Below are 11,611 nucleotides of genomic sequence, written 5' to 3' on the forward strand. Positions count from 1 at the left end.
GGGGAAAGGGGAACAGACAAGTTGCTGTCGTTTTGTTCTTCATCTTAGCTGTAGAGGGCAGTGTCACTGGCCCTCATGTGGGATCCGAACCGGGGCCCTCTGGCATCCCAAGCGAGTTCTTAACCATCACGCCACTCGGCCGGCCCTGTTATTTCATTCTTTAGTCAATTGGTTTTACTTCCTATACATCGTCCTAGGAGATTAAAGTAGATACATTAATCTTGTGATTATCATTTTATAGGTGATATTACACATAACTCACTATCTCTTTTTTAAGTCCTCACAATAGTGATTTTATTAAATTAGTTGCTGTATGTCACTATATCTTATTTAATGTGAGATATTTTCAGTTATTAATAAGTCGCAGAATTTAAAAATTGCTGATTATTCTGATAGAGAATAAAATCAAGTGTTTTCTCAGTTTAAAAATCTTGTTTTAACTTTTTCTTAAAAGAAAATGACATTGAGTTTTAGTATATTTTAAGATTAGATATTTTTAGAGATGTCTGATCAACTATGGTTGTGAAGTTTTTTTTTTTGGTTTGAATGCTGTTCCATGGTGATCTCTATTTTGGATATTTTAAATGTAATTAACATTGTTTTCATCTTTTGATACAGTTGACTATTAATATGCCTTTAAACAAAAGACACTAGAAATTGTTTTAAAATACTGGTTAAAAGATTTTTTTTCCTTGGGTAACGGTGTTTTTCCAGGACCTATCAGCTCCAAGTCAAGTAGTTGTTTCAGTCTAGTTGTGGAGGGCGCTGCTCAGTGGGCCCATGTGGGGATCGAACCGGCAACCTTGGTGTTATGAGCACTGCGCTCTAACCAACTGAACTAACTGGCCGCCTTTTGTTAAAAGATTATTTATTGAGAAGCAAATGATACAGGAAATAAAATTTTTGAGCTCCCTCTCCTACCCTGCCTTCAAATCAAATTTTTCAGATTTCCTGGGGATAACTATTACTAAATTCTTGTGTGTGTGTGTGTGTGTGTGTGTGTGTGTGTGTGTGTATTACAGTATATGTAATTGTTTTTGTTTAATAAAAATGAAATACTATATACATACATATATATATATATATATATATATAATCAACTTGATTTTTTTATTTTTTATTCAGCAATATTTTTTGAAATCTTTTATATCACTACATATAAGCCTACCTCATTATTATTTACTGCATGGATTTTTAAAGCATAAATGTAATATTATAACTTATTTAGTTTTTCTCTTTTGGACATTTTGTCTTCAAAATTCTGCTCATGCAAATAATACTGCGGAGGACATCTTTGAGTATTTACCTTCTCAGTCTTTAAGAATTTTTCTGTTTGTTTTTTTATTTGTTTATAACCATTCCTCTTAATTGTCAGAGAAAAAAGTTGCCCGTGAAGAAGGAGTGAGTGATGATCCAGATGAGTCTCTGAGCGCTCCAACTTCAGACACAGAAGACTCTCAGAAGGATGCTCAGACAGTTGAAGAACAGCAGTCTCTGACTTTATCAGGACAGGATTCAGATCAGATTGCGTTAGAACCAGACCTAAATCAAAAGAAAAGGAGAAGGAATAATCAGGGTGAAGTTGGTAAAGAAGGAGTAAAAAACCTTTCAGGAAATGCCACTGTTCAGCCAGGCTCTTCTAAAGGAGAAAAACCGAAAAGTGAGTTTCTTACATATTTTAATAGCTCCTGTATTACTGAAGAATATATGTACAATAATATGGTGTATCACTTAAATGCCTTCCTTCTGGATAGTAGCAATTAATAATGCTTATTATTAATTGGTTCTGAATTTACTAAGTTAAACCCATTTATTTTAATTTAGTAGAAAAAAATATGTATTGTTGTTAAAAAAACAAACAAAAATCAAAGTGAAGTTTGTTTCTAAGATGTATTACTTCCTGTGTACTCCCATTAACAATGATTAGAAGTCACATAGATATAATACAGATCCTCGAATAACTTCGTTTCATTCAATATTATTTTGTTACAACATGGTAAGGTGCTGTAGGAGCTTAACTCTTGTTTATATCAATTAGCCTATGGTAAAGTTGGTTTTGTTATATATCATTTCACCTCAGTTTCGAGAAACTGTTGATGACATTGAGGACTTACTGTAGTTAAATGTATATTGCTTGTCTTGTTAATAAATGACAGGTTTTCATGTTACCTTCAGAGCACCTCTGTGAACCCACAATAAGTTGTTTAATTTCTGTAAAGAGCTACTGGAATAAGGATTCCTCCCATTTTTCATTTTTTATAAAGATTTTATTCGGGAATTGGGGAAGGGGAACAGCCAAGTTGTTGTCCTTCAACCTTAGTTGTGGAGGGCGCAGCTAGCTCAGCTCCAAGTCCAGTTGCCATCCAGCCGCCTGTCGGCAGCTTGCGACCGCTCAGCTCAAGGTGCCATGTTCAACCTTAGTTGTGGGCTGGGTGTAGCCCACCATCCCATGCGGGAGTCGAACCGGCAACCTTATTAGGAGCACATGCTCTCACCAGCTGAGCCCCTTATGGCAGCTTAGTGGCAGCTCAGCTCAGGCGCAGTTCACTGGCCCATGTGGGAATCAAACCGGTGACCCTGTTCCTCAGAGTTCATGCTCTTAACCAACTGAGCCACTCAGCCGGCCCCCATTTTTCATTTTTTAAATTTCCTTAGAATGCAGATGTATTGATACTTATGAGTTGCTAAGGAAGCAGGGCTAAGAGTTTAGACAAATCTTGGTCTCTTTCCTTAAGAGTTCGTGTACAGATTACTTAACACTTTAAGCGCGGCATCAGTCCCTGGGGACTAACAGTGAACTTTCCGTTCAGGTGGCGTCAGTCCCCAGGGACTGACAGTGGACTTTTCTTTTGGGCGACATCGGTGTGTGGGACTGGCAGTATCAAGGTTAATTAAAAAATAGATGTTGTAATTTTAATGAAGTTTATTAAAACATTCTAGGCAAAGATGTGGTTTAGATTTGCACATATTACAAAAGGTAATGACCTGCCTGCCGCCTGAATGGAAAGCCCAGCAAAATCGGCTCCGCGCTTAACGTGTTAAAGCAAATACTCAAATAGAGAGGAGAAAAAAGATACTAGCAGACCAGAATAACCTTTTTAAAGAATTTAAATTTTATGTAGTTCAGCTTCACCAATATGATTTTAATAAATGAGTCCTGGTAGGTAGCATAGTATGATTTATAGACATCACAATACCATGCGCTTTTGTGGCTTACTATTAAAGACATTACATATAAAGCAGATTTGCCCAATGATTAAGAAATTGGACCTCAGAAATCAAGCAGACCTAAGTTTAGACTCTAGCTCTTTTTTTGCTAAATATGATCCTGGTCAAGTCACTTAAGATCTTTGAACTCAGATTCTTTTTCTTTGTGATGGGGTTCATATTAATACCTTTTAGGATTGTTTTGAATATTGAATAAGGTATTCATCTGATGGACTGAGAGTTTCTGTCACTTAGTACTCAATAAATAATAGCTATTATTGTGCTACTAATTACGACACTTCTGAAGGAGCAGAATAGCCAAGTCCATGTTAAGTTTCCTAGCTAGACATAAATAAAACAAGTCAATATAACCACTTAAAATTTAAGCAAGATGAAGGAGGATGCTACAAACTGCCCAGGAAATTTGGGCTGACCCTCAAAACACAAACAGTTAGGAGTTGATTGATTTCTCATTAATGACCTAAAAATGTAATCTATCCCTTACATTTAGGAACTTTAACATTGAATGGATTAATGATTTATAAGAAAAGATTGTGTTGTGTGTAAATTCCTTTGAGCTTTAAATATAGATTTTTTTGCTATCATTTTTTAGACTAACATGCGTTTTGCATTTGTAGATGAATGTCAGTCTTTAAGGCCTGAGATAAATGAAGATGAAGGCTATAAGGAACAGAAGCTNGTAGTGACTAGAGTTGTTTATTCTCCTGATGATAAGCCCATTTCCTTTTGATATTATACTTTTAAAAAACTTGAAAGTTCTTTTCATAATAAAACAACTTTGTTTTTTTTTTAAACAGAGGAAAAGCGCCCTTTTGACTTCGATTTTTTTGCTCATTTGCTTCAGAAAGTTCTTGCTGAAGAAGAGAAAAGAAAACAAAAATCCATTAAAAATCAGAGTTTAAAGGAGAAGAATTCCTCCAAACCACAGAAGAATATAAAAGGTATCTATTTTAAAGGAAAGTGTGTTATTTTACTTAATATACTTGCAGTATTGTCCCTCAAGTCTTCAAGCATTCAGATGTAGTTCAGGTAGTTGAGATCATCAAGGCATTCATTCGGAGGGAATTGATTTTTCTTCAGTCTTCCTGTTATCTGACCCAAAATAGCAGATTTCTTTTAAATTTTTTAATTGGCATGGCTGAGCTATTTGGCATTTTTCTTGACTACTCTAGAGAATAGTTGTAGGTAATAAAAGAGCATCAGAATTTTGGAATGCCACGTTTGGTTACTTATTACCATTTTCATCTGTAAAACAAATCTGGTGCAAAATTCTAGTGTTTAAAAAAAATGGAACTTGAATACTTCAAGATTGTAACTAAATTGTATTGTTTGAGCATAACATATTTCTGAGGGTTAATGTTGACTTGTACCAGGTAGGAAATTGTTTATATATATGTATTTCTATTTTTAGGCTTATGTTTTCTTAATTATTTGAACTCTGATCTTTGAGGACAATGTTTAGCTATAATTACATAATGTAAAGAATCTTGGAACTACAAGGAACCTTATATGTGAGCTAATCCACTCCCAGCCCCTTTCTGTTTGTTTTAATCACCCAGAAATAGCCCTGCATATTCTAAGCCACTTTTTCCTACGGTTGCAGTGTTAGTAGTGGCAGAGGCAGGACACAAACCTAGGACTGTGAGAGCCTGTGTTGGGGGTTCCCAAGACCACCTCCAGGTTTGATTATTTGCTAGAAGGACTCATAGGGTTCAGCATGTAATTGTACTAACAGCTGAGATTTATTATAGTAAAAGGATACAGAGCAAAATCTGCGAAGGGAAAAGGCACATAGGTATAAGTCTAGGGGAACCCAGGTATAAGCTAGGAATTCTCTCCCAGTGGAGTCACATAGGATGTGCTTAATTCCCCCATCACCAGTTGTGAGGAAATAGAAAAACGTCTACTGGGGAAGCTTGTTAGAAGCTCAGTGCCCAAGATTTTTATTGGAGGTTGGTCGTATAGAAACCCTCTGCCTGGCATGTACCAGAATTTAAGACTCCCAGAAGGAAAGCAAGTTGTTAGCATAAACCACATTGTACAATTTAGGTATAGTGGGCCATGTTTGTCAGGCTGATGAGAATGCTCTCCAAACCTGAGATCCCTGACACAGCCAAAGGGCCAACCATTTATTTATTTATTTATTTATTTATTTATTTATTTATTTATTTATTTGGGAATTGGGGAAGGGGAACAGCCAAGTTGTTGTCCTTCAATCTTAGTTGTGGAGGGTGCAGCTAGCTCAGCTCCAAGTCCAGTTACCATCCGGCCGCCCGCCAGCAGCTCGCGGCTGCTCAGCTCAAGGTGCTGTGTTCCATGTTAGTTGTGGGTGGGAGTAGCCCATCATTGAACAGGAAGTCTTGTTGTTAGGAGCACATACTCTCACCAGCTGAGCCATTCTGCCACCTGTTGGAAGCTCAGCAGCAGCTCTGCAGCAGCTCTGCTTGGGCGCAGTGTCACTGGCCCATGTGGGAATTGAACTGGCGGACCTGTTGCTCAGAGCTCATGCTCTTAAACTAACTCTTAACCAATGGAGTCACTCGACTGGCTCCAAGGGCCAACCTTTTAAAGCAGACCTTTCAGAGAATAGCCTGCTATGTTAACTCTCTTCTGCACAGAGCCAATCTAGAGTTTCCTTTACTAGTGTATGGTGCCTACGTCTTTTTAAAAGGAGTATTGGTAAATGCAATGTTATTTCATTCTTTTTTTTTTTTTATATATGCAGATGCCAAATGGAAATGTTTTTTTTTTTTCTCTCCATGGCAGTCTGTTTGTTTTTATTTTTGAATCACAGTTGACATTTAATATTATTTTATATTAACTTCAGGTGTACAGCATAGTGATTAGACATGTATATAACTTAAGGAGTGATCCCCTGGATAAGTCTACTACCCACCTAGNAAAAAACCAAAACAAATGCCCCTTCCAACCAGGCACCCCCTGGTTAAGCTGCTTTTCTCTCCACCACTGAAGCGGGTGGGCTGTGTCTCCACACTTCTCGCTTCCCTCTTCTCCTCCCGGGTTGGGATTTCTGCCCCAGCCTCTGCGCCCTGTGAATCCTGATGAACACCAGGCGGGATGGTCAGCACCAGAGGCTGAGCGCGTCCAGGTGCTGCAAAAACCGTCTGCCTTGTCCTGGATTCCCGCAGCTCTGCAGCCGCGCAAGCAGACAGACTATGCCCGCGTTCTGCTTCGCGCACCGCCTAAGGATTCTGCCTTAGCGCGCGCACGCTGGAGGGGTAGGGAGAGAGCAGTGAGCACTCCAATCTACTGAGATCCCGAGTCTGCCGCCGTGGGCGCGAGCAGTCTGCCTCCTTTCACGCGACTCCTTCGTGCGGCCTGAGGATTCTGCCTTAGCGCGCGCGGGCTGGAGGACAGGCAAGGGAACTTTCCAATCTGCTGAGATCCCTGACTCAGCAGACCGGGTGCCACCCGTGTCTCCACGCGCCTCGCCTCCCAATTCCCGAACCTGCAGGGTCTGCCCACCTCTAAGTAGTCTGCGTGGGAGTCCCTTTGCTGCTCAGCGTGTCCCGCAGAGTTGTGTTTTCGCTGCCAAAATTGCCGTGGTTTGCGCGAACTAACTCAGTGACTTCCTTACCGAGGCCATTTTTTCCCTCCCTCTCGCCCATATATTTTCAATAAAAGCTTTAGACCACTGATCTGTAAAAGGGAGAGATTAGTTAATTGTTCCCACTCTTGGTATGTATGTACATGATTAGACATTGTCAGACAAAAACTTATGCCCTCAGATGTCCTAATGACTTTAGGATTGATTGACCCTTAAACCATAACCATCTCCATCGTAATGAAGTTAACTTGGAGTGGAACTGGGAACGGGGCACGAAGAAATTGTGCCTTAATATAAAGAAGTTTCCAAAGATAAATTTGGCCTGCTTCAGAATTTTGCTTAGTTGTTTCTTTAGTCTTCCCTCCATGCCATTACAAACATATTAGAATAATATTGTAAGAGGATTAACCTGATGTGAATATATTAGTTTTTAAAGAGTTAATTAGTACTGGTTAGCTTAAATGATTATAGGTTTGATCTGTCTCTGTGCTAGTGGACTTTATTTTTTTCCATTTTCTGTAAATCTAGCTTCCGTTACCAATTCATACTGTTGATCAAATGAGGATCAGGAAGCTTAGTAAAATCTTTTATCTCTGTTTTTAAAAAGCGAAAGATTAAAGTAACTTCCCTATTGTCAAAGACATTTTATTTTATTTTATTTTTTTTTAAGATTTTATTGGGCAATTGGGGACAAGGAACAGCATTGGGGAATTGGGGAAGGAGAACAGACAAGTTGCTGACCTTTTGTTCTTCAAAGACATTTTATTTATTTGGGAATCATGTGTTACTGCAATAGTTCCATTTTAATGCTTTTTAAAGACATAATCCTAATTTAATGGAGAAAATTACTATAGGGTTCTTTGTTTTGTTAACAGAATAAATTTAAACGGGAAGAGAAAACAAATGGATGGAGAATAGACAAAGCATTCCGTAAGTATTAAGACCTCTTTTACAACATATCATTTGGAGATTCCAAAAAGTGACCAATCTTTTGTCTTTGGTTCCACTGAGTTTTAGATTTGTTTTGTCCTTATATTGTCATAGGAAGAATAAGACTGGAAATTTTCTCTTTAGCAGTGCAGGTCTGGCAGCTGATACAGACCTATAGGCAAGGGATAGCTAAAATACCAAGAAAGCAAGTAAGTAGAATTCTGAGTCCAAGAGATTACAGATGGACTGAAGATACAGTTTCTAAGTGCTCTTTATTCTGAGAAAACTGTATTCAAAGAATTGTTTCAGGAAGATATTATACTATAGATGATTCCTTCAAGTGGCCAGTCATTCAGTCAACCAACCATACTGGCTACCGGCTGTGTGCTAATCACTGTTTAGGCATTGAGAATGTAACAGTGAAAAGGACAGATGCGAATCCTGCTTTTCGAGCCTTGAGTCTAATTGGGAGGGAGAAGGGATATAGTTTGTAAGCATGATGATTTCGGATAGTGATTAATTTCTAAGAAGAAGAGAAAAGAGAGTTATGGGGTGGATATTTAGATTATGTGGTCAGGGAAGTTCTGTCTGAAGAGATGACATTTGACTTTAGACCTGATTTGAAGGAATGATGTATAACTTTTGGCTTCTAATAGCCTCATTAAAATTAACATTTTTTCTGAAGTCCAGAGTAAGACATCAGGGATCTGTAAAGAAAAACAGAATTAAATGTACTGTTTAAAGTAGTTCCTATATTATTTATTTGAAAGATAAATATCAGTGTTTCATGATTAATAAAGGTATTAGGTATCTATTTGCTGAAGGGCTAATCTTAAAAAAAAATCTAAAGGTAGGACTTAGGTTGTGTAGCATGTACGATTATTTAATGAGTGAACACCAAGGGAGATAAGTGTACCCTGTATCCAGTATTGTGTTGGGTCCTCAGGGAAACCACTTCCGGGAATGGCTCTTGGAAGAGCTGGAAGATTGTGGTCTGGAATCGTCTTCGTTTTAGAAAAGTGGCCCTGAAATTTTTCATTATGTTTTATTCATTAAAATCAGAAAAGAATTCATAAATCTATAAACAGTCTTTATGGGGTGTAGAGTCATTGTTAAAACCATTATAATAGATACCTTTAAAATTCACTGATTTTGGTGCTTTGTTCTGGAAAAACAAATTAAAACCTAAATGGTGTTTTTTAGAACTTAAATTTTAAATTCGTCTGGGAACCCTTGTGGATTTTATTGCTGTATTTCTCACAGATATTGCTGTGGAAGGCCAGAACAGATAAAGGCAGGGTCTACAATAAAACAGGGCCTTAAGGAATCTTAGGTTTGGGCATGGTTTCCTGAGGCTAATTAATTTTTGTTTTGGTATATACCTCTTTTGTTTGAGGCCATCTTATAATTATATCATCAAACCAATTTTGGACTTGATGTATATAGAGCACCATTTTGTCTACATTCACTATATTTTTAGAATAGAACTTAGACAAGGATTCAAGTCCTGTAGTGGGTTTATTCATGATTTGTTCACAGATAGCTCTTTCTGATATAATGCTCTTGATGGGCATTTAGGGAAAGTGGTCCTGATCAACACTCATTTGCTTTCTTTTGCTGATTTTTGGAAGAGGAGAGTTAATAGTAAAAGGGTTGTGGTAAAGAGAGGGCATGTGGTGGTACATAGGCTTTTGAGGACTTCTTAGTCCTAGGTTTTTTAAAAGTTGATTTATAATTTACACACAGTGTAATTTGTAGTTTGAGTTTTGACAAAGAATGGTGGTTTAACCACCACCCAGAACAAGATAATGGAACTTTTTTTTTTTTTTAAAGATTTTACTGGGGAATTGGGGGAGGGGAACAGCACTGGGGAATCGGGGAAAGGGGAACAGACAAGTTGCTGTCCTTTTGTTCTTCAGTCTAGTTGTGGAGGATGTTGCTTCACTGNCCGGCCCACTAGCATAATGTTTTTAAGTTTCATCCATGTTATAGTATGTGACAAAATTTCCTCCTTTTGTTTTAATGGACGAATAATATTCCATTGTATGTATACATCATATTGTCTTCATTCATCTGTCATTGGACATTGAGGTTGTTTCCATCTCTTGGCTATTGCGAATAATGCTGCAATAAACATGGGAGTGCAGTATCTTTTTGCGATCCTGTTTTCAATTCTTCTGGTTAAATACCCAGAAGAGGGATTGCTGCTGGTTCATATGGAGTTCTAGTTTTAGTTTTTTAAGGAATTTCCATACTATTTTCCATAGTAGCTGCACCATTTTATGTTCCCACCAGTAGTGCACAAGGATTTCAGTTTCTTTACATCCTCACCAACAATTGTTATTTTTTATTATTTTTAAAAATAAAGCACTTCCTACCAGGTATGAGATAATACCTAATTGTGACTTTGATTGGTATTTCTGTGATGATTAGTGATGTTGAACATCTTTACATGTACCTGTTGGCCATTTGATGTGTTCTTTGGATCTATTCAAGTTCTTTTCCCATCTTTTATTTGAGTTATTTGGTTTTTTTTGCCATAAGTTGTAGGAGTTCCTTTTACATTTTGAATATTAAGCCCTTATCAGATATATGGTTTGCAAATATTTTCTCCCATTCCATAGTTTGCGTTTTGACTCTGTTAGATTATTTCCTTTGATGGCAGAAGCTTTTAAGTTTGATACAGTCTCGTTTGTCTACTTTTGCTTTTGTTTCCTGTGCTTTTGGTGTTATAGCCAAGAGATTACTGCCAATACCAATGTTATGAAGCTTTTCTCTTGTTTTCTTCTAGGAGTTTTATAGTTTAAGGAGTTCTACCTTTAAGTCTTTAATCCATTTTGAGTTGATTTTTGTGTATAGTATAAGATAAAGGTCCAAATTCATTTTTTTGCATGTGGATATCCAGCTTTCCCAATATCATTTGTTGAAGAGTCTGTCCTTCCCCTATTGTGTAGTTTTGACACCCATTTGTCCATATATTATTTCTAGGCTGTCTATTCTGTTCAGTTGGTCTACATGTCTGATTCCTGAAAAATGTGATGAAAGTTATTTATTCTCATGTAGAAAAATACAGAATATTCATAGTTTCTTTGAAGCTGAGCCATGGACCTCTGATTCTTAACTTGCTAGGTGACAGACTTCTAAATTATGACTTTATAGATACAACTAATTTCCTGAACTATGAACAAAACAATACTGATTAGTTTTTCTAATATGGGGGAAAAAGAACCTCGTAATGACTGTAAAAATCTCAATGGATTTTATAAAACAGCAAGATGACTAAGTTGTTATATACACAAAAGCAAAGGGTCATTAGTAGTAATGACTATTTCGAGAAACAACTCTGGAGAGGAAATGTATTAAGACTTCTAAAGCTAGAGTAATTAAAGCAGTGTAGTACTGGTATAGGGACAGACAAATTGACTCAGAGAAACTGAATGTAGAGTCTAGGAAGAGATGTAGAAATTTCATGTATGGCAGAGATAGTAGCATTAGAAAATAGTGGGTGAAGAGTAAACTAACCATTCATTAGATGGTGCTGAGATACGAAAAATATAATATTAGATCCCTATTTCACCCTGTACACTTAATTTCTGGATAGATTAAAGACTATATGTATAAAGCAAATCTTTAAAATTTTTGTAAGAAAATGTAATAAAATATCTTTGTGATATCAAGGAGTTTTTAAGATATAAAAAGCACAAACTTTAAAAAATAAAATTAATAAATTTACAGTAGAATTAAATACTTCTGTTGACAGAAGGCTCCATAAAGAAAGTAAAAGACCAGCTACTCATTGGGAGATTTTATATGTAACATCTAACCAAAAGAGAACAAAGAGCTCCTGCTAATCAGTTGGAGAACTCCAGTAAAAAAAAATGAGTG

General features: G+C 37.0%; 1 protein-coding gene across 1 annotated transcript in view; it reads left to right on the forward strand.

Moving 5' to 3' along the window:
• The window catches only part of BDP1 (BDP1 general transcription factor IIIB subunit), a 110,555-nt gene that overhangs the window by 26,826 nt on the left and 72,118 nt on the right, over positions 1-11,611 (forward strand). Inside the window, exons 8-10 of the mRNA XM_019631162.1 lie at positions 1,378-1,660; positions 3,846-3,907; positions 4,073-4,169. Of these exons, the coding sequence (XP_019486707.1) occupies positions 1,378-1,660; positions 3,846-3,907; positions 4,073-4,169 (442 nt within the window). The remainder of the gene's footprint in view (positions 1-1,377; positions 1,661-3,845; positions 3,908-4,072; positions 4,170-11,611) is intronic.

The sequence above is a fragment of the Hipposideros armiger genome, unplaced genomic scaffold (assembly GCF_001890085.2).
Source record: "Hipposideros armiger isolate ML-2016 unplaced genomic scaffold, ASM189008v1 scaffold_984, whole genome shotgun sequence".
In the NCBI taxonomy this organism is placed as follows: Eukaryota; Metazoa; Chordata; class Mammalia; order Chiroptera; family Hipposideridae; genus Hipposideros; species Hipposideros armiger.